Source organism: Hyperoodon ampullatus, assembly GCF_949752795.1.
Source record: "Hyperoodon ampullatus genome assembly, chromosome: 8".
NCBI classification, from domain to species: domain Eukaryota; kingdom Metazoa; phylum Chordata; class Mammalia; order Artiodactyla; family Ziphiidae; genus Hyperoodon; species Hyperoodon ampullatus.
In genome coordinates, this window is record NC_136921.1 from 55,068,576 (window position 1) to 55,092,644 (window position 24,069).

General features: G+C 40.1%; 1 protein-coding gene across 1 annotated transcript in view; it reads left to right on the plus strand.

Annotated features, from left to right (window-relative positions):
- The window catches only part of THSD7B (thrombospondin type 1 domain containing 7B), a gene marked incomplete at both ends in the record, with an annotated part of 801,311 nt that overhangs the window by 199,868 nt on the left and 577,374 nt on the right, over positions 1 to 24,069 (plus strand). Inside the window, one exon of the mRNA XM_079709630.1 lies at positions 3,671 to 3,919. Within this exon, the coding sequence (XP_079565756.1) occupies positions 3,671 to 3,919 (249 nt within the window). The remainder of the gene's footprint in view (positions 1 to 3,670; positions 3,920 to 24,069) is intronic.

Genomic DNA, 24,069 nt, shown 5'->3' on the forward strand with positions numbered 1-24,069 from the left:
GTTAAAGTATAAAAATGTGGTGGAGCATAATAAAAATCGATTCCAGGATAGGGTCTGTGTCTGGGAAAGAGAGATGGAACTGGGATTGCAAAAGACACAGGGAATTCACCTGAATTTATAATTTTTTATTTATTTAATGAAATCTGAAGTAAATGTTAGCCTTTACTAGTAAAGTATGGGAGTGTTTATTACATTACTCTACTTTTCTGAATGTTTGAGATATTTAATACTATTTTAAAGTGGTAGTTGAAGTGTTAATGAAATGAGGGTATTTTTCTGTTGATTTTTATCTTTTAAGAGCTCTGTCCTTATTTTGTATGTAAAGAGATTTCCTTACATTTCCAGAGGAGGTAACAATAGCTAGAGTTATTTTTGGTTTCAAAGATTTCCTTTACAGTTGAATACTTGTGAAGTAATTTACAAATGATAACGTACTCTATAAATCTCAAGGAGGTTTAATTACCATAGCTTCTCTTTTTTTTTTAAGATAAATCAACACTATATATCTGTTTTATTAAAAAGGCATACTACCTTCTGTGGAAAGATTGAGTCCCAATTCTGTGTATAGGCAGGAATGTTTGTTTTGGACTTTAGTTTATAAGGTGATTCTACTTGAACTGAAGGGTACGGTAACTCTGGGGAGCTAAGCAGATCACATTTTCTTCTTCTTTTTTTTTTTTTCCTGCAAATAATGAAACTAAGTAGCCATGAGACTAAGGTCCTGCTAGTGCATTGTGATGCAAATTTCAGGACACATATTTCGGATTCACCATTTAGTGCTTATTCCACTATTTCGGTAAAAAGAAATCTCAGTGATCACATTAGACCAGGGCCCTATGTCATACCTTTTATTATTATTATTTTTTTAACCAAGGAGGCAAGTTAATAAAAATAACTTTAAAAATAAGTAAATATGTAATCAGTGCAACATATGCCCTTCCTAATTCCAAGAATTAGGAGCCCTTTTCAAAATTACAAAAGCCTTGATTAATCCCTGCAACTCCATGCAAGTACTTGTACTGTTGGAATCCTACCCCTTCTTCTGGTCCAATAGGAAAAGTCAGTTCAGGAAAGATGAGAGTGACAGCTAGGAAATGGTAGGAACCAAGCTACTACTTCTGTAGACAGAGAACTGTATAGTATGGGATCTTCTTTAGGAAAGGAAGAAGAAAATCCTTCTGAGAAATTAAAACTCCTTATCTAAAAACATACACAAATTAAAAACTTTATTAAAGTTCTGTTTTTGTTTGCCAGGGCTACCTTAACAAAGTACCACGACTGTAACTTAACAGAAATTAACTTTGTCACAGTTCTGGAGGCTGGATCAAGTGTCAGCAGGGTTGGTTTCTTCTAAGGCCTCTCTTTGGCTTGTAGATCATTGTCTTCTCTCCAAGCCTTCTCATACTCTTGCTCTGTGTGTGTCTGTGTCCTAATCTCTTCTTATAAGGACACCAGTCATACTGGATTAGGAGCCACCCCTAGTGACCACATTTAAAAGACTATCTTCACGTACAGATACATTCTGAAGCACTGGAGGTTAGGACTTTGACATATGAATTTGAGAGGGGCATAACTCAGCCAATAATAATTTCTGAAATGTCAAAACCTCGAAACTTGTTGATTAACAGCTTTCTGTTATATCATAAACCAAAAAATAGGTGGGCCTTCCCTCTTTCCTCCACATTGTACAGTGATGATACATTATGATTTATGTGGGGCATTTTCAAGCGAGGTTCTTCCTTCTTTGTCTTGATCCCAGGCCCCCCAAATATCTAATTGGAGTGAGTGATGGTAATGAGGTATACATTGCTTTTTTTTCATTTTGAAGAGGATAATATGATCTGAATAGACTTTTAAAAAATATTGGACCAAAGGTTTATCTTATATCATTGTGAAATTTGAAAGCCATACTAATCCTCTATGGCTTCATGATGAATATCAGTATGGAAATCTCACTATATTTTACTCATCACTGTGGCCAAATATGAACATATTTCATTCTCCCCTGCACACTCTCTACTATAATCCATTTCTGTTGGTGGCTCCCTTAATCTACATACTTTCCCAAGTCAGAAACTTGGAAACATTTTAATACTTCTCTCTTTTTAAACACATACAAAGGAACTATTGCCAAACCCTGTGTTTTATTCCACCAAGTTTCATAGGCTCAATTTTGGAAGTCAGTGTTTGAACATTGACCCTTTCTTTGATTTACATTCCTGTCAAAATTATCCTTTTCTTCCCCAAAGTAATGGATGCCTTTGACTGAATAAAGGAAATACTAACAACAACAAAGCGAAAAAAAGAAAAAAATGCCAATAATACTCAAAATGTTGTCTCCCTACATGAGTCTGATTTTCTCCCTTTAAAATTATTTAATGCTCAATTAAATCCAAATTCCTTAGCCTTTCCAGAAATTCCTTTTGAAGAACTACATACCTAATATTTATCCACATTCCTCTTTGAACTTTATGTGTCATAAATGGACACATTTATGACAATTGACAAGTTGGCTTTTACTTTCCCCCATTGGTGTGCTTGTGAATATTTGACCACCAGTTTTGGGGGTTGAAGGGGTCAGGGTAGGGTAAAGGGACTTGATTTATGACGTTTGCTGGTTTCTATAGTGTAAATACTTCCACCATGGCTAATTTTAAGCTACTTACATGAAATCAACGGGCTTGCAAAATTCCTGAAATTTTTACAGTTGGTCCTTGTTAAACAGTAAATCCAGCTCTAGCATACCACTGGTTCGTATACCCACAAATTTTATCTCAGGGCTTCAAATATGCTACTTCCTTGAGTTAAAATAGTCTTCATTCCGTGCCTGAGAAGTTCCCATTAATCTTTTAAAATGCAGCCCAGGTGTCCTTCTGTCTTAGAACCTGCCTAACCCCTGCCCCCAGCTTTCCCAGGTGGTCTATCACTGCCTCATCAGTTTTTCTCCTCATCATTGTAAGTGCTTTTATGTTGAGTTCGTCACATTATCATGTTACCTTTTTATTTATCTGTTTTCCAATTACATTGTTAGTATTTGAAAGCACTTCAGTTTTGCAGATGAGGAAATTGATGCACAGAGCCTAACAGTATGGGGAAACATAATACCACATTTATGTATTTTTTTAATTGCTTAGTATTTAAAAGAATGGACAGAATAATACTCGAAAGCTTACATTTACCTTTCTTTGACCTTAGACAAATGATTTAGCCCTCCTGACCTTAAGTATTGTCATCTACAAATGGACATAATAATTATGTATACTCAAGAGACTGTTGTAAGAAAGTGCCTGTGAAGTACAGTACAGTGTGTGACACCTAGGAACCACTGAACGATGGGTAACTCTAGGCTGTATCAGAGGTGAAAGTGCATGAGAAGAACCTCCGTTATTTCTGATGATGCTTTGGACAAGGTACAATGTGGACTCACCTTACACATGTGACTTGCGAGAGTGAAATAACTTCACAGTTTCAGATGAAACAGAGCGTTCATTCTTAAAATGTATGTCCTTCAATATTTTATCATAATGCCTCTAATATTAAAAAAAAATTCTCCTACTTGAACGCTATCCCAGATTTCAGGTTTTTTCTTTTCATCCAGAATAGGCACTTCATAATGTTGGTTGTACCCATTTAGTCTATGGCCTACAGTTTTCTGTTTCTTTTCCTTCAGCCTTTGCATGCAAGATTCCTTGCCTGTGACCATCCAGTCCTGCATCATGCCAAAAGACTGCGAAACCACCGAGTGGTCCTCCTGGAGCCCCTGCTCCAAGACGTGCCGTTCAGGGAGCCTCTCGCCAGGATTTAGAAGCAGGAGCCGGAACGTGAAGCACGTTGCTGTTGGAGGCGGAGAGGACTGCCCTGAACTTCTCGAGAAAGAGGCCTGCATTGTTGAAGGAGAACTTTTGCATTCATGTCCCAGGTATTGTGTATTCTTTGGCATGAGTGTTCAGTTGTTCTATATAATCTCATTTTATGTGGTATAGAGAGGTTAACAACAACTGTAGCTGTGACTTATGACTCAGTGCAGAGTTTCATATTAGGCAGTAAAGCCTAGGGGGGTAAGAACATGGGTCATGTTGATTGCCTGGGCTCCAATCCTATTTCTAATTATGTGATTGTTATGACTTTCTAATTTATGTGAATTTTGGCAAGTGACTTAAATCTAGTGCCTCAGTTTACTTTTCTACTAGCAGTACTTACTTCATCCAGCACCTGGCATATCATAAATGCTTAATAACCATTAGTTATCATTACCTGACATGTCACACCTAATTTTTATTACAACCTAAGATGCCATTCATAAGCATCTTCATTTTGCAAATAAGGCTATTGATGCTCAGAGAGATTAAATAACTTCTGAGGTTACATAGTTAATGAGTGATAGCCGCCTGATTCTAAGGATGCTCTTTCTCTGAAAGTCACTGCTGCTCTGGGCATTGTTTCTATTTCAGAGTCCCTAGGGAACCAGAGAATGCTGAGAAAGGTTGACATAAATTAGTAGCTAAATTTAATATCTTGATATTGGTTATATTTTGCCTGATTGTGTAGCCCTTGGTGAAGACCTCCAGTGCGTTTTCCTCTGGTTGTTGGCTTACAGTGGGATCAGTCTGATAATGACAGAAATCACTGGGGCTGGCTGTTTAGAAGTCTGTTGGGGATGAATTTGTAATAATTCCTGCTGGACAGCTGCCCTGAACTATATCTGAAATCTGTATTTTAGATTTAAATAGCTATTTTAGATGGAACTTTTCTATAGTCTCTGAGATTTCAGATCACTCCCTCGGTGAAAAATAAAATGAGGCAAAAAATAACTTCTTGTAGAAATTAATCATCTGGGGATATGTGAAGGGTAAGTGGGTTACAAACTCAGCTGGTGTTGTTGATGGGCCTGGTTATTCCTTAAACCTGAAATAAACCATGTATGGGCGGGGCAAAGGTTGAGGTTGGGGGTGGGTATAGAGGAGCAAGTTCCTGTTTACACATTCATAGCCATTCACTTCCTCCACCTCACCATTGAAATCAGGGTCGATTCAACATACCCCTTACATATTGATTGTTCATTTTTTACTAAAATGACTCCTTAGATTTACATCATTTCTTGCCTGAAAAGCAGAGAAAGCAGATGTAGTTCACAATCCTTGACAGATTAACCTGTTGTCACAGAATCCTCCCTAATTGTATTGAGTTTGTGTCCAATCTTTCAAGACACTAATTTGGGGCAAAACATGGGATTGGAAAGAAAACCTGAGGTCTCTGTCCCTTTTGAACTTGGATAGGCTTTGGGTTAGAATTGCATCGCCATCACACTTAAAGTGTGTGTCCTTGGACAAGCTATACAACTTCTCTAAGACATTTTCCTCTTCAATAAAAGTGTCTAATTATACTGCCTGTGTTGAAGGTTGAACAGCTACAGACTAGCACTGTCCGTCCCAGTGCTCAGCACATGAGGCACTACACGAATACTGACTCTTATTGTTGCTCTTTGCAGGTGGGTTTTGGTTTCATTTCCTCCAGTAAGAGAATCCCTCCTTTCCTTGGAAGGCATACAGTAGTAATTTAATGGAGTAGACAGTTATTTCTTCTGGGTGATTTGGAGACATTTTTTCCCCCGTGGAGGCCTTATTTAGGAGGGTTCTCAATGTTAGGCTGCTAGGAATAGTATCTGGGTTTAATGATGACCTTGACCTTGGCGCCTGTTTTCTTCATTCCTTTCATGGAATGGCATGACCTCTTCCTGATATTTTTAACAGTTTTTTGATTTATAGACATCCCCCTATTTTTTCTTCTCTTTTCTTTATTAATAACTATTACGATTCTCTTGGAATCATCAGAGTGGTGCCTCCTTGATGATGCTGAGAAAGTTGAGTTGGATAACCTTTTGTTAAAGAACGACTACCTTTTATTGAGCATCTTTTGTTGGCCAATAACTATATCAGAGATTTTATAAAGATTATTTAGAATAACATAGAATGTATTATCCAAATAGAACATTTTTGAGAGTAAGAGGGATGTATATCGGTACTGTTTGGATTCAAACTGAAGTCCATTTGACTTCAAGGTCAGTGCTCTTTCCAATACATCACACTGACCCTAATGATAATCATAGTGAAGACACACACCCAGATAAGGGTATAGACACACATATACATGTATTCATATGTATCATTTTTTTCCAACAATATACCATGGAATGGTAATACTTCAAGATGTACCCAAGATTAATTTCTGTATTTTTCATTTGACTGAACCTTAACATCTGAAAACAGGGCCTGACAAAGTTCATTGGAGATGAACCTGGGCCTCTAGTTCTGCTGTTTGGAAATGTTACTGAGTATGACATTTTCTAAAAACCTTCTCAAATAGTGAATTTGTAGGAAATAGGAGTCTTCGAAAATTCACTGAATACCAACCAGTGTTTCCCAGGGAAACTGATGTGTTAACTAATGATCCCACTTTGTGGTGGAAAAGAGCATGTATAAATAATAGCAACAAAATTAACATTGGCTGACATTCTTATTTGTCTGAAATCCGAGCTTTGGCCTCTACCCCAGGAAAGCATAAAGGCCGTGTGCTAACTTTTGTTTCTACTTGGACACCAGTGATTAAAATTCATTGTGAACAAGGGAAATGGAAACAAAAATCTCTGAGGGAACAAAAATGTCCATTTTTCCTTTCCCAGAATTCATGAGCACTTCATATGCATCAAGCAATTTAATTCACCATCCTTCTCCCCAGCAGGCAAATGTCCTCTCTTAGAATGCTGTTTGGCTTTTACCCTTCCACCATATCTGCTATAGGAGATGTGTTCCTTTTCTCAATAAATATACTCTGAGCTCTTCCTATGTACCAAGCAGTACGTTAATTGTTTCCAATACCTCAGAGAACACATTAGACAAAGTTCCCTCCCCCTTGTGGGACCTAAATTTTAGTGAAGATATACCAAATAAATAAAATAAATAAAATAAACTATATACTTTGTGTACAAGATATGGAAAAAATGAAGCATTGGAGCAGGGTAAAGATAGAGGCTTCTGGGGTGCTGTGATGGGGGATCAGCTCAGGTTACAGAATTAAAGAGAGTGTCCTTAGAGAAGCCTCATTTGAACTAGCAGGATCTGGGGGGAGGACTTGAAGGAAGTGAGGAAATTAGCCTTTCAGGTAATTAGAGGAAGAATATTCCAAAAAGAGATAAGCTAGAGATGTGCTCTGGTTCCTACATGTTCATAGTGCTCACAACGGTTTTTAGCTGCATAGCTTGGGGGCTACTCATCTCACCAGCTGGACTCCACTGATCAGCATTTTCACTATGAACACTATGTGTGCCAATCCCTAAGGCATGATTCCATGAAAGGAAGTGTGACCATGAGGAACCCCTTCTCGAAGAGCTCCCTGAGACTGAACACTTTGGAAGCGCCTCAGGGCAGCTAGCATAAGTTAACCTGAAAGGAGACAGAGACCAGCCTATGTTAAGCTAACTTGGGAAATTTTAGAACTACAGTTGGTCCTTGAACAGCAGGGGTTTGAACTGCACAGGTACTCTTAGAGGTGGATAGTTTTGAATAGTAAATGCTACACACTGCATGATCTGAGGTTGGTTGAATCCATAGACGCAGAACCATGGATGCAAAGGGTGACTATCAGTTATAGCAGATTTTCTGACTGCATGGAGGATTATCACCCCTAACCCCACATTGTTCAAGGGTCAACTGTATAAGGGAGTTAGCATTGTGTAGCCTTAAGCTCGTCTCAAAAGTATGCTATTTTTGACCAAGATATATGTAGACTCCATGAAACCCCTTTCTTCAGTATTATACAGTCTACTTGAAATTTTGTGCTCCCTCCCTCCAACATAACACTAAGAACTCATGCTGTACATTATGGTGTTGGGATAGAAATGAGAGAGATGGGACGAATCTGCTTGTCACTGGCTACCTTTTCTATTGGTGTGTTTACCTCTTATCATTGTCATCATGGCTTTAGGCATTATGTTACTCTCTGCCTCAAAACACTGAAAGATATGTGCTTTATAAGATGCCTTGGCACTTGGGTTCTTTCTTTTGTCCCAATTAACATCTAAAGTATTAGATCCTACATCTCAACTAAGAGGAAGGTGAAAAGCATTCTAAGACCATAAGTGATAAGGTGGCCCTGTTTACTGGATAGCATAAGGAAAGGCAGCGGACACAGGTAGCTGAGACATGACTTGATGCTGGAACAGCTATGACTCCAGATCCTTCGTGCTTAAGCCGAGAGCCTGTTTTGGCTGAAGACACTGTAACACACAAGAATACTGAAAAATGTCAACATCTTTCTTGGTCACCTCAGATGACCTACCAGCAACTTCCACCACCTCACCAGGAGGCTTTCACACCAAAATGGCTGTTCTACTTCTTAAATGATCATTTAGAGTTTAAAATTGAATATAAGACAGTGCTGTTATAAAGACCAACATAGAGTAAAACTTTAAAGATGATCTCAAGGCAGAAGCTGCATGGCTGATTGTATTACATAGACTGTGTGATATTACTGCACAGAAAAGCCAATTTCCTAAACATTGCTTCAACACTCCAGTCTGGCACTGAATAGATGGGGTCTCATAATTTGTCCCTCCTTATCTCTGGTATGTATGAGTTTACTATGGGTGAACTAGAGCTTCTTCGCAAAAGGTCTGTCTGTGCAGACTCATACTGAGAGGTCTATCTGGGTCTCCTGCATCCCACTTTGATGTGCTTCTAAAACAACCCCCTGTGACCAGCCTGTTTTTTCCTACCGTCTCTTTAAGGCACTGAACCCGATTTTAGATTTTCTAAAATCTAAAATTTTCTCAAGTTTTCCTTGAGAAAACTCTGGGGATTAGTTGATGGATTTTTTAGATGAGTGTTGAAGCCAGGAATGGTGCCAGCAGAAGGGATGGTGAGTAAAACTTGGCTTGGTAGTTGGCTTCCTCTGCCCATTGGAATGAAGTGAGTGCTGGAACAGGGTTAACATGTCTTGAAGAGATGTTTGTTCAACACCTGCTTCAGACTGTCACTGTGCTAATTGCTGGAGAATTCAGGAGATTTTAGTCTGTGTTCACTTAGTTTATTCATCTTCGGAATCCTGTGTAATATACTCATTAAAAACTAGAGCATCTTGGGCTTCCCTGGTGGCGCAGTGGTTGAGAGTCCGCCTGCCAATGCAGGGGACACGGGTTCGTGCCCCAGTCCGGGAAGATCCCACGTGCCGTGGAGTGGCTGGGCCCGTGAGCCATGGCCACTGAGCCTGTGCGTCCAGAGCCTGTGCTCCGCAACGGGAGAGGCCACAACAGTGAGAGGCCCACGTACTGCAAAAAACAAAAACATAAACAAAAACTAGAGCATCTTGAACTGATACCCATGTTCTTTAAGAGTGTTTCATAGTTAGTAATGTTCCCGCACATCATTCCAAACATATGTATCTGGATTTTTTGTTAATGCATTTTTATCCCCTACTTGAGAGCGGGTAGCACCTATAAAAGGGCCTGGCTCAGAGTAAATGCTCAGCAGACAATGGATGAATCATTAAATGTGGGGCAGATCCAGAGCAATATTATGCACAGGGTACTTTATTCCAGGCTGATACTTATTATATTATGTGTGTGAAGGATTCAAAGTCATTTCTTATAAAGAGCATCTAAAATTGGCATCATCAAGGAGATTACATAATGATGCCTACCCAGGGAAGGAATAAACACACAGAGCTTGATGTGACTTGGTCCCCAATGGCTGACTTGCTTTTGCTAAGTGTGTCTGGTTTTCCAGATAAGAAGTTTCTGTCTTCATTGGTTATAAGAGTAGCTTCGAGAAGGATGAGTAATGAGATCACAATCTGAATATGTAAGTTTGCCTTCCGGAAAAGAATGGCACACACATCACCTACCATCTCTAATGTATCTTTTCAATTGATCGTCTACCACAGCACCTAACACCCTTCACATAATAGAAGCTCAATAAATGGTTGTTAAATGAATTAATGGGTTCTTTAAGGAAGCTTTTTTTAAAAATTGTTTTAATTAAGCAGCTCTTTGCAGGACTTGAGGAGTAAAGGAGTCATGACCTGGAACCCTCAGGAGAATCTGTTTCAGGAAAGAAACGACAGTTTCAAAGAATCTGTAAATTGTTTCAGCAGAAGGAGACTGATGCCTTTTTACTGAGTCCAGCTTTTACTGGTGCATATTGTTCCATGAGTTCCCATTGTGCCACTTTCAGCTCTCCTGGATGGAAGATCTGTTCCCCTGTTAGTGTAAGAAAGTTAACGTACTACTAAGTGCTGTGCGTAGTGATAGAAATCTATTAATAATACATATGTGGAGTTTGGCTAGCAAAGCCATCTGCCAAAGAGCTTTGCACTTCAGAGTAGCTTTCCATAATCAATAGTCCCACTCTGTTCAATAAAAGATTACTAGAGCGTAAGATGTATAAAGCTTGATTGGCTCCCTTTATTTTGGTCGTCTGTTCAGCAAAAAATGACAAGTTAATTCTTTTCTAAATGAATTTACAACTTTAAAAGGACAACAGATATTATCATAAATTAGTCTTGCTGCAGTACACTGATTTTTAATATACACACATTTAATTTGAATACCTTGCACTAGGGTTTCAATTCCAAGAGTGTTTGCAAATCTATATGTGCTTAGTCAAAACAGGACCATTCACTAATGCAATTATTCTTTCAGTCTGTCATCATTAAATCACTTAAGATTCTATTCCATGTTGCTTTCCTTTAAATCTAAGCCTTTAGAAGAAGGAGAAAAGAAATTCACATTTTGTAAGCAATTCTAAGTATTCTGAAAGTGACAAAGCATGCATTCTAAAGGGCGCAGGGGTTGCTATAAAACTCTGATGGTCCTGCCATCCTACTGCTATTAGAATTACTTTATGTCACCTTAGTAGGATGGAAGTCTTTTAAAAATAGTCACTAAATGTGCCTACTTTTCTAATTTTGGCTTTGCTAATTTAGGATATATCTATTCCTTGCTTCAGAACAATGCATTCATTCCTTATTCCTTCTGCCCTCCCCCCATCAATTTGGAGAGGTTTGAATACAGGATTCCTTGGGTTAGACAACATCACTCTCAGGAAGACAAGCTGGCTATCTGGGCGATTGAATTTCTGGCCCTCGAGTAGCTTTTCCTAATTCAGAATTTGTCTCCTCTATCTCTTCATGGGAATATGTATTCCCACCATTAGAAATTTCTTTCTTTGGTTTAATCTTGGTTTCTTCTTTTAAACTGCGTATACCTTTTTAGAATGATAAAATGTTTAATATTAACTTTGAATATGTATCTTGTGAATACATTTATTCATCATTTCCTAAGAATAGACTTAAATTATGGGGTACATATGAAGAAATCAGACAGTGAGTTCCAGGTGTGGGAGAAAGCTTCAGAAAGCAGACTCTAGAAGGTAAATGAAGAAAAACTGAATTTCACAGTTATAATACATGGTCGCCCTGGTGTCTGAGATCTTGTCCCCTTTCCTGGGCTGTCTCAGGTAAGAATTCAGTGCCAAGCAATTGTGCTGCTAGTACTTGGGACAAAAGCAATTTAGAATCATTCTTTTTTTTGTTTGTTTTTACAACTTTATTGGAGTATAATTGCTTTACAATGGTGTGTTAGTTTCTGATTTATAACAAAGTGAATCAGTTATACATATACATCTGTTCCCACATCCCTTCCCTCTTGCATCTCCCTCCCTCCCACCCTCCATATCCCACCCCTCCAGGTGGTCACAAAGCACCAAGCTGATCTCCCTGTGCTCTGCGGCTGCCTCCCACTAGCTACCTACCTTACGTTTGGTATTGTATATATGTCCATGCCTCTCTCTCGCTTTGTCATAGCATACCCTTCCCCATTCCCATATCCTCAAGTCCATTCTCAAGTAGGTCTGTGTCTTTATTGCTGTTTTACACCTAGGTTCTTCATGACATTTTTTCCCTTAAATTCCATATATATGTGTTAGCATACGGTATTTGTCTTTCTCTTTCTGACTTAATTCATTCTGTATGACAGACTCTAGGTCTATCCACCTCATTACAAATAGCTCAGTTTTGTTTCTTTTTATGGCTGAGTAATATTCCATTGTATATATGTGCCACATCTTCTTTATCCATTCATCCGATGATGGACACTTAGGTTGTTTCCATCTCCAGGCTATTGTAAATAGGGCTGCTATGAACATTTTGGTACATGACTCTTTTTGAATTATGGTTTTCTCAGGGTATATGCCTAGTAGTGGGATTGCTGGGTCATATGGTAGTTCTATCTGTAGTTTTTTAAGGAACTTCCATACTGTTCTCCATAGTGGCTGTACCAATTCACATTCCCACCAGCAGTGCAAGAGTGTTCCCTTTTCTCCACACCCTCTCCAGCATTTATTGTTTCTAGATTTTTTGATGATGGCCATTCTGACTGGTGTGAGATGATATCTCATTGTAGTTTTGATTTGCATTTCTCTAATGATTAATGATGTTGAGCATTCTTTCATGTGTTTGTTGGCAGTCTGTATATCTTCTTTGGAGAAATGTCTATTTAGGTGTTCTGCCCATTTTTGGATTGGGTTGTTTGGTTTTTTGTTATTGAGCTGCATGAGCTGCTTGTAAATTTTGGAGATAAATCCTTTGTCAGTTGCTTCATTTGCAAATATTTTCTCCCATTCTGAGGGTTGTCTTTTTGTCTTATTTATGGTTTCCTTTGCTATGCAAAAGCTTTGAAGTTTCATTAGGTCCCATGTGCTTATTTTTGTTTTTATTATCATTTCTCTGGGAGGTGGGTCAAAAAGGATCTTGCTGTGATTTATGTCATACAGTGTTCTGCCTATGTTTTCCTCTAAGAGTTTGATGGTTTCTGGCCTTACATTTAGGTCTTTAATCCATTTTGAGCTTATTTTTGTGTATGGTGTTAGGGAGTGATCTAATTTCATACTTTTACATGTCCCTGTCCAGTTTTCCCAGCACCACTTATTGAAGAGACTGTCCTTTCTCCACTGTACATTCCTGCCTCCTTTATCAAAGATAAGGTGACCATATGTGCGTGGGTTTATCTCTGGCCTTTCTATCCTGTTCCATTGATCTATCTTTCTGTTTTTTGCTAGTACCATACTGTCTTGATTACTGTAGCTTGGTAGTATAGTCTGAAGTCAGGGAGTCTGATTCCTCCAGCTCCGTTTTTCTTTCACAAGATTGCTTTGGATATTCGGGGTCTTCTGTGTGTCCATACAAATTGTGAAATTTTTGTTCTATTTCTGTGAAAAATGCCAGTGGTAGTTTAATAGGGATTGCATTGAATCTGCAGATTGCTTTGGGTAGTAGAGTCATTTTCACAATGTTGATTCTTCCAATCCAAGAACATGGTATATCTCTCCATTTATTTGTAACGTCTCTAATTTCTTTCATCGGTGTCTTATAATTTTCTGCGTACAGGTCTTTTGTCTCCTTAGGCAGTTTTATTCCTAGATATTTTATTCTTTTTCTTGCAGTGGTAAATGGGAGTGTTTCCTTAATTTCACTTTCAGATTTTTCATCATTAGTGTATAAGAATGCCAGAGATTTCTGTGCATTGATTTTGTATCCTGCTACTTTACCAAATTCATTGATTAGCTCTAGTAGTTTTCTGGTAGCATCTTTAGGATTCTCTATGTATAGTATCATGTCATCTGCAAACAGTGACAGTTTTACTTCTTCTTTTCTGATTTGGATTCCTTTTATTTCCTTTTCTTCTCTGATTGCTGTGGCTAAAACTTCTAAAACTATGTTGAATAAGAGTGGTGAGAGTGGTCAACCTTGTCTTGTTCCTGTTCTTAGTGGAAATGCTTTCAGTTTTTCACCATTGAGGACGATGTTGGCTGTGGGTTTGTCATATATGGCCTTTATTATATTGAGGAAAGTTCCCTCTATGCCTACTTTCTGCAGGGTTTTTATCATAAATGGGTGTTGAATTTTGTCGAAAGCTTTCTTTGCATCTATTGAGATGATCATATGGTTTTTCTCCTTCAATTTGTTAATATGGTGTATCATGTTGATTGATTTGCATATATTGAAGAATCCTTGTAGTCCTGGAATAAACCCCACTTGATGATGGTGTATGATCCTCTTAATGTGTTGTTGGATTCTGTTTGCTAGTATTTTGTTGAGGATATTTACCTCTATGTTCATCAGTGATATTGGCCTGTAGTTTTCTTTCTTTGTGACATCCTTGTCTGGTTTTGGTATCAAGGTAATGGTGGCCTCGTAGAATGAATTTATGAGTGTTCCTCCCTCTGCTATATTTTGGAAGAGTTTGAGAAGGATAGGTGTTAGCTCTTCTCTAAATATTTGATAGAATTCGCCTGTGAAGCCATCTGGTCCTGGGCTTTTGTTTGTTGCAAGATTTTAAATCACAGTTTCAATTTCAGTGCTTGTGATTGGTCTGTTCATCTTTTCTATTTCTTCCTGATTCAGTCTTGGCAGGTTGTGCATTTCTAAGAATTTGTCCATTTCTTGCAGGTTGTCCATTTTATTAGCATAGAGTTGCTTGTAGTAATCTCTCATGATCCTTTGTATTTCTGCAGTGTCAGTTGTTACTGCTCCTTTTTCATTTCTATTTCTATTGGTTTGAGCCTTCTCCCTTTTTTTCTTGATGAGTCTGGCTAATGGTTTATCAATTTTGTTTATCTTCTCAAAGAACCAGCTTTTAGTTTTATTGATCTTTGCTATCGTTTCCTTCATTTCTTTTTCATTTATTTTTGATCTGATTTTTATGATTTCTTTCCTTCTGCTAACTTTGGGGTTTTGTTGTTCTTCTTTCTCTAATTGCTTTAGGTACAAGGTTAGGTTGTTTATTCAAGATGTTTCCTCTTACTTAAGGTAGGATTGTATTGCTATAAACTTCCCTCTTAGACCTGCTTTTGCTGCATCCCATAGGTTTTGGGTCGTTGTGTCTCCATTGTCATTTTGTTTCTTGGTATTTTTTGATTTACTTTTTGATTTCTTCAGTGATCACTTCGTTACTAAGTCATGTATTGTTTAGCCTCCATGTATTTGTATTTTTTACAGATCTTTTCCTGTAATTGATATCTAGTCTCATAGCATTGTGGTCGGAAAAGATACTTGATATAATTTCAATTTTCTTAAATTTACCAAGGCTTGATTTGTGACCCAAGATATGATCTATCCTGGAGAATGTTCCATGAGCACTTGAGAAGAAATTGTATTCTGTTGTTTTTGGATGGAATGTCCTATAAATATCAGTTAAGTCCATCTTGTTTAATGTATCATGTAAAGCTTGTGTTTCCTTATTTATTTTCATTTTGGATGATCTGTCCATTGGTGAAACTGGGGTGTTAAAGTCCCCTACTATGAATATGTTACTGTCGATTTCCCCTTTTATGGCTGTTAGTATTTGCCTTATGTACTGAGATCCTCTATGTTGGGGGTGTAAATATTTACAATTGTTATATCTTCTTCTTGGATCGATCCCTTGACCATTATGTAGTGTCCCACTTTGTCTCTTCTAATAGTCTTTATTTTAAAGTCTATTTGGTCTGATATGAGAATTGCTACTCCATGTTTCTTTTGGTTTCCATTTGCATGGAATATCTTTTTCCATCCCCTTACTTTCACTCTGTATATGTCTCTAGGTCTGAAGTGGGTCTCGTGTAGACAGCATATATATGGGTCTTGTTTTTGTATCCATTTCGCCAATCTGTGTCTTTTGGTGGGAGCATTTAATTCATTTACATTTAAGGTAATTATCGATATGTATGTTCCTATTCCCATTTTCTTAATTGTTTTGGGTTTGTTATTGTAGGTCTTTTCCTTCTCTTGTGTTTCTTGCCTAGAGAAGTTCCTTTAGCATTTGTTGTAAAGCTGGTTTGGTGGTGCTGAACTCTCTCAGCTTTTGCTTGTCTGTAAAGGTTTTAATTTCTCCATCAAATCTGAATGAGATCCTTGCTGGGTATAGTAATCTTGGTTGCAGGTTTTTCTCCTTCATCACTTTAAATATGTCCTGCCACTCCCTTCTGGCTTGCAGAGTTTCTGCTGAAAGATCAGCTGTTAACCTTATGGGGATTCCCTTGTGTGTTTTTGTTGTTTTTCCCTTGCTGCTTTTAATATGTTTTCTTTGTATTTAATTTTTGACAGTTTGATTAATATGTGTATTGGAGGAATTCTCCTTGGATTTATCCTGTATGGGACTCTCTGTGCTTCCTGGACTTGATTATTTCCTTTCCCATATTAGGGAAGTTTTCAACTATAATCTCTTCAAATATTTTCTCAGTCCCTTTCTTTTTCTCTTCTTCTTCTGGAACCCCTATAATTCGAATGTTGGTGCATTTAATGTTTCCCAGAGGTCTCTGAGACTGTCCTCAGTTCTTTTCATTCTTTTTTCTTTATTCTGCTCTGGAGCAGTTATTTCCACTATTTTATCTTCCAGGTCACTTACCCGTTCTTCTGCCTCAGTTATTCTGCTATTGATCCCATCTAGAGCATTTTTAATTTCATTTATTGTGTTGTTCATCATTGCTTGTTTCATTTTTAGTTCTTCTAGGTCCTTGTTAAATGTTTCTTGCATTTTGTCTATTCTATTTCCAAGATTTTGGATCATCTTTACTATCATTATTCTGAATTCTTTTTCAGGTAGACTGCCTATTTCCTCTTCATTTGTTAGGTCTGGTGGGTTTTTATCTTGCTCCTTCGCCTGCTGTGTGTTTTTCTGTCTTCTCATTTTGCTTGTCTTACTGTGTTTGGGGTCTCCTTTTTGCAGGCTGCAGGTTCATACTTCCCGTTGTTTTTGGTGTCTGTCCCCAGTGGTTAAGGTTGGTTCAGTGCGTTGCGTAGGCTTCCTGGTGGAGGGGACTAGTGCCTGTGTTCTGGTGGATGAGGGTGGATCTTGTATTTCTGGTGGGCAGGTCCACGTCTGGTGGTGTGTTTTGGGCTGTCTGTGGACTTATTATGATTTTAGGCAGCCTCTCTGCTAATGGGTGGGGTTGTGTTCCTGTCTTGCTAGTTGTTTGGCATAGGGTGTCCAGCATTGTAGCTAGCTGGTCGTTGAGTGAAGCTGGGTGCTGGTGTTGAGATGGAGATCTCTGGGAGATTTTCACCGTTTGATATTATGTGGCGCTGGGAGGTCTCTTGTGGACCAGTGTCCTGAAGTTGGCTCTCCCACCTCAGAGGCACAGCACTGACTCCTGGCTGCAGCACCAAGAGTCTTTCATCCACTTGGCTCAGAATAAAAAGGAGAAAAAGTAGAAAGAAAGAATTAGTAGAAGTAGAAAGAAAGAAAGAAAGAAAAGGAAGGAAAGAAAGAAAGAAAGGAGAGAGGGAGGGAGGGAGGGAGGAATGAGGGAAGGAAGGAGGGAAGGAAGGAAAAAAAGAAAGAAAGAAGATAGGGTAAGATAAAAGGAAGTATGATAAAATATAATAAAGTTATTAAAATAAAAAATAAGTATTAAGGAAAAAACAAAAAACGGACAGATAAAACCCTGGGACAAATGGTGAAAGCAAAGCTATACAGACAAAATCTCACACAGAAGCATACACATATACACTCACAGAAAGAGGAAAAGGGGAAAAAATCATAAATCTGGCTTTCAAAGTCCATCTCCTCAATTTGGGATGATTCGTTGTCTATTCATGTATTCCACAGATGCAGGGTACATCAAGTTGATTGTGGAGCTTTAATCCGCTGCTTCTGAGGCTGCTGGGAAAGATTTCCCTTTCTCTTCTTTGTTCTCACAGCTCCCGGGTCTCAGCTTTGGATTTGGCCCCGCCTGTGCATGTAGGTCGCTGGAGGGCGTCTGTTCGTCACTCAGACAGGACGGGGTTAAAGGAGCCACTGATTCGGGGGCTCTGGCTCACTCAGGGCGGGGGTGGGGTGGGGGAGGGAGGGGCACGGAGGGCGGGGCGAGCGCGCAGCGGCAGAGGCCGGCGTGACGTTCCACCAGCCTGAGGCGCGCTGTGCTGCGTTCTCCCGGGTAAGTTGTCCCTGGATCCCGGTACCCTGGCAGTGGCGGGCTGCACAGGCTCCTGGGAGTGGCGGTGTGGACAGTGACCTGTGCTCGCACACAGGCTTCTTGGCGGCGGCAGCAGCAGCCTCAGCGTCCCACGCCCGTCTCTGGTGTCCGCGCTTTTAGCCGCGGCTCGCGCCCCTCTCTGGAGCTCCTTTAAGCGGCACTCTTAATCCCTTCTCCTCACGCAGCAGGAAACAAAGAGGGAAGAAAAAGTCTCTTGCCTCTTCGGCAGGTCCAGACTTTTTCCCGGACTCCCTCCCGGCTAGCTGTGGCGCATTAGCCCCTTCAGGCTGTGTTCACGCTGCCAGCCCCAGTCCTCTCCCTGCGCTCCGACCGAAACCCGAAACCCGAGCCTCAGCTCCCAGCCCCGCCCGCCCTGGCGGCCGAGCAGACAAGCCTCTCGGGCTGGTAAGTGCCGGTCGGCACCGATCCTCTGTGCGGGAATCTCGCCGCTTTGCCCTCCGCACCCCTGTGGCTGCTCTCCTCCGCGACTCCGAAGCTTTCCCCCTCCGCCACCCACATCTCCACCCGCGAAGGGGCTTCCTAGTGTGTGGAAACCTTTCCTCCTTCACGGCTCCCTCCCACTGGTGCAGATCCTGTCCCTATTCTTTTGTCTCTGTTTATTCTTTTTTCTTTTGCCCTACCCAGGTACGGGGGGAGTTCCTTGCCTTTTGGGAGGTCTGAGGTCTTCTGCCAGCGTTCAGTAGGTGTTCTGTAGGAGTTGTTTCACGTGTAGATGTATTTCTGGTGTGTTTGTGGGGAGGAAGGTGATCTCCGTGTCTTACTCTTCCGCCATCTTCCCCTCCTGCCCCTGGAATCATTCTTCACTTCTCTCTTTATCTCCTATCCACATCTAATCCATTAGAAGGCTGTCTCCACCTTCACATTGTATCCAGAATCTGATCACTTCTCATCACATTCACTGTGACTGCCCCAATTAAAGCCCTACCATCATGTCTCCTGGACTGGCAAAGGCCTCCAAATTCATCTCCCTTCTCCCACTCCCCTATAGTCTATTCTTTAATCAGTGGCCAGGATGATTCTTAAAAATTTAAACCTCATCGTGATATGATTGCCTTCCTCAACACTTGGCAGTGGTTTCCTAGCACATTTGGAGTAACACTCACAGCCCTTCCTCAGCCCACCAGGCTCTCTGTAGCCTGGCCCCTGACCGTCTCTCACTCCCTCTCCCTCCTGCCTTGAGCTGCCTATCCCAACCACACTGGCCTCTGTGCTTTCCTTGAAAGTGCCAAGCACTGTCCTTCCCTGGGACCTTTGAACATGCTCTTCTTTCTGTCTAGAATTCTCCTTGTCCACCCTTTCTTTTGCCCACTGTTTCATTTTATTCCGGATTCTGAAGACTTTCCTGGTCATGGCACTGAAATAGCTCTCCTCCTCCATTTCTCTCTGATGGACATGTTACTGACGCCGTGTTATGTATTGGTTCATTTCTGTCTATCTGCCCCACTAGAAGGTCATCTTCCCAAGGTCAGGGACTTTGTCCTGCTCACTGCTATGCATTTCTATTGTCAGAAATCATACTTGGCACACAGTTGGAGCTCAAGAATTAGTTCTTGAAAGAAAGGAGGAATGAACACATGGTTGAGTAAATGATTTTTGCTTACTCTTGGGCAGGCTTATTTTTGTTCCTACGGAGTTAGGGAGTCCTGCTTTCGGGTTCCTTCTGCCATCCATCTCTCATACATACCTTTACATTAACTGAGATTTTCTTTCACAAGTTGTTTCCCCTGTGTATTCAGTATATGAGTGGCTGACAGTGTTCTCTCTCACTAATAGTGGGGACATTGGAGTCATTTTTACATGAACAGATGATGGCAGGTTTACCTAACATTCACAGTGACCAGGGAGCAAAATGGAGAATTTGACTTCAGGGCCTTGAAAAAGCATTACTCTTCAAAAAAAGTGTCATTGGGCTTCCCTGGTGGCACAGTGGTTGGGAGTCCGCCTGCCGATGCAGGGGACGCGGGTTCGTGCCCCGGTCCGGGAGGATCCCACATGCCGCGGAGCGGCTGGGCCCGTGAGCCATGGCCGCTGAGCCTGTGCGTCTGGAGCCTGTGCTCCGCGGCGGGAGGGGCCACAGCAGTGAGAGGCCCGCGTAACGCAAAAAAAAAAAAAAAAAGTAACTAAAAAAAAAAAGTGTCATTGCACCATTTGGTGGAAATTTGCTTTTTTTTTTTTTTTTTTTTTTGCGGTACGTGGGCCTCTCACTGTTGTGGCCTCTCCCATTGCGGAGCACAGGCTCTGGACGCGCAGGCTCAGCGGCCACAGCTCACGGGCCCAGCCGCTCCACGGCATATGAGATCTTCCCGGACCGGGGCACGAACCCGTGTCCCCTGCATCGGCAGGCACACTCTCAACCACTGTGCCACCAGGGAAGCCCGGAAATTTGCATTTTTACAATTAGAGATTCTTTTATTTGGCTTATATTTTGTTTCTCTTTTTAACTTGTACTTATCTCCTGAAAGTGCTAAAATCTGACCCTATGTGACCACAGCGTTTGAATTATAAAGTGAGTGGCTGTATGATATTCTCAAACTGTCTTTGTGTTTGAGACTGGAAGGAATATTATACTGGCACTGTAAAATATTACTGGTCAGTTGTCAGTGACAGTATCATTGTCATCAACTGATGATATTTTTTTTTGCTTCATCCCAGAAAGCAGTTCCTCAGACCAAGACCAACATTTATTTGTCTTCATCATGGCTGGGCAGGTAGCTACCTGTCATCTACAGACTTGCTTTTTATATCCGCAGACCAAGTTTCATGAGTTTACCATTCACCGTTTTAATCTACCAGAGAATCATTTCATTAAGAAGATGTGCTTTAGAATCAGATATACTTGTCTTTGCATCCTGCTCTTTCACTTACTTAATTAGGTGACCTTGGAAAATGTCTTATTCTTTATGCCAATTCTCCCATCTGTAAAAGAAGAAATGATATTTTTTTCATAGGCTTGTTGGGAGGATTATATGAAGTCATGCACCTAGATTTGTTAGTGCAGTGCCTGGTACTGAGTAAGCATGCAGAACATTTTGGATGTTATTATTACTTGGGGGATTTGTCATGATACCCTAGAAGCCTGAAGAAATGAACGCTTTGTCTATCCTGTTCAGCTGGGGTGTGTGACAAGACAAAGGGATCCTAGGTCATGTTCGTAAGGGGCTATGAGGATCAACTAATTGTTTTCATGTCATGGCCGTTTACTTGAGGCATTTCTACACTTGGTTTCAAAATGCTGCTCACCCACAAAAGGCAGGACGCTGGCCTTTGAAATACCCCCTCTTTCCCTCCTAAGCAGAAGGACAAAGTGAGGCTGGGTTGAAAGGCATCAGAGTTGGGAGAGAGAGGGTGGAAAGGCCTGATCTTTGACGTGGACTTAGCCATTAAAGAGAATGCCCCTGGCAGTCAGAAAGCCAAGTTGTCCGGAGCCTGGAGGACTATCCCTACTAAAGGAGATAACAAGCAACGTTTAGCTGAGCGGTCTCCTTTGATTTCTTATTCTGTCAGATCATAGAGACACTTTCCCAGGTTGGTGGAATTCAGACTGTTCAGTTTTCATGGCTTCTGGGTGATTTGTGATTAAACATAGATAGTGCATTTGAAAAAAATGAAAAAAAAACGACAGACTATGAAGGACCTGCATTTTAAACAGGAATTTAGAAGCCCTTCACTGGTGTGTTTTTTCCTTTGCCTCTTTCTGGGTTGGTATTTTCTCTGAGGTAGTAAACAATAGCAGTAGTGATAAATGTCTTCTATATCTTTAGACAATTCGTTGTTTGCCAATGAATAAAATTTGGGTGTTTTTGGTTAATGAGCTACCAACAGGGTTTTTGTTACATTATATATAAGACTATATATATACATATATATATATATAGTCATTAAATTTTCCGTTTCATTTTTGTCCATAATGACTTCCAAAATTCCTCCATTTCTAATTCTTATAGTGTCATGATAAATTAATTGAAAAAGCAATTTATACAGCATGGCCCATTCCTTTCAAACAAGTGAACAAATTACTGTGACTTGCTATAATTCTAAACTCTCTAAGTTTCTTTTATGCTCTTTGCTGAACTTTGGTTCTTAGAAGTTAGACCATGGCATTCCTGGATCCTTAATAGTAGGACTTTGGATGAAATCAATTAAGTTCTTATAAGTACAGTGTTGGTGTGTGTGTGTGTGTGTTTTCTGTGTCAGCAGGGGACAAAAGGCAGGTGTAGAAGGACACAAGAAAAAAGGGAATTAACATTTATTGAACATTTATTATACTCCTTGATTCACATTTGGTATTATTATCCCTATTTTACAAAATAGAACTCAGTGAAAGTCACATGACTAGTAAGTGGCAAGGCTCAGATTCAAACCACGTCGGTTTGACTCGAAAGCATGCTTGCTGTCTATACCGCACTGCCCCTTTTTGCCTACCTATGTGCTCACTATATCATAGGAGTCTTGGAGTCAGGGCTATATCTGACCTCCTTAATAGACAGAGAGCTCTCCTTTTAGGGAATCATTGGAGGAAGAGGGTTTGAAATGAGAATGTGATAACCATCCAATAACCCACCCCTACCTCACTGTGCCTTGCCCTGGAGTCCAGAGGCAAGCGAGCTACCTGTACCCTGAGACTCAGGGACACAAGAGACAAGCCTTCTGCCTGGGTCACCACGAAGCCAAGGGTGACAACTCTGTCTAGTGAGGAGAAAGTGCTTTGGAGCATCACCTCTGGAGAAGGACCATCTCTGGGAAGACCTGGACTTTTCTCGATCTCATGCCCAGGAATTAGAAACATATTATTGTCTATATTCCCCTAGTAATAAACAGGACCTGAACTCTACATTTCAGACTCTTGCCCAGCCCGGTGACTGAGTTTCACTTGGAAAACCCTGTGAAGATCAAATAGTGAGGCAGAGGTAGAAGAATTATTACAACAAACCCCACAGGATTGTCCAAATCCTTTTTCTACAATGGGCTTTTCACAAGACTGATGATCCTCAGCTTTCAAGCTTTTTAGAATGATGACACTCATTGTGAGAGGCTTTGCTCACTCTTAGGTTTCTTAGAGATTTGCTTCCTGATTTTGATGTCTGTTACTTGATTTCATTTTTACTCTGGTTTCTGTAAGGCCAGGGCCTTGGTGACACATGTTTATTTTTATTGCTACTTTTTCTTTTAAGCAATCACATAACTGAGAAAACTTTCCTTAAATCTGAAATGGGACAGCGGATATGAGAATGTTCTTAGGTTTGGTTTACTGTTCAGAAGCTAATGAGTCTTCTGCTATTTATGGGAATGCTGTAGGGTTATGTTAATGCTGTGGGCTTGAGGAATGCTATAATAAGCCACAAAAGGAAATTCTGTTTGAAATCATTCTCCAGGTATGAGTGTAGTGTTGTTATGGTTGTTGTGTTTTCTGTAAGTTATGTACAAACTTCACTGTGTTTTTTCCTTTTATTTGTGTGTGTGCATGTGTGTGTCTATCAGTGTGTATCTTAACCAGTTGTAAACCTGGAAGACATATTCTAAATCAGTATAACCATGGCATATCTGTATATGTAAAAAAAAAAAAGTACTTGTCAATTAAATATACTGGCACATTGTGAACTCATTTTTAATATGTATACCCTTATCTTAGTGGAGTCAAACTGATAGAAATACCTATATCAAGAAGGTTGAAAAATTGGAGGTAATCTCTGTCCATTTAAACTAATATGTTCAGACATTCATACACTGGCCTACTAATTAAAAAAGAAAGGCCAACTTTCACACAGTCATCTAGAAGTTTGTAAAATGAAACCCCATGACAAGTTTACCTGCTATGAATTAGGCTCAATTGGTTTCCAGCTCCTTCCCTTGATTCTGTACTCTCTTAGAGCTTTAAGGCTGAGACATATCTATTGTCTATCCATATTTCCTTCCTTTGCTCCTCTGGGCCTGTGCTATAAGCATGATAGGCTGCTGTGATTTTGCTATAGGAAATAAAAGGGATTTAGTATTCAAAGCTGGTAAACATCTTTATCCATAGGCAAAGATTTGGTACTAGAAAGAG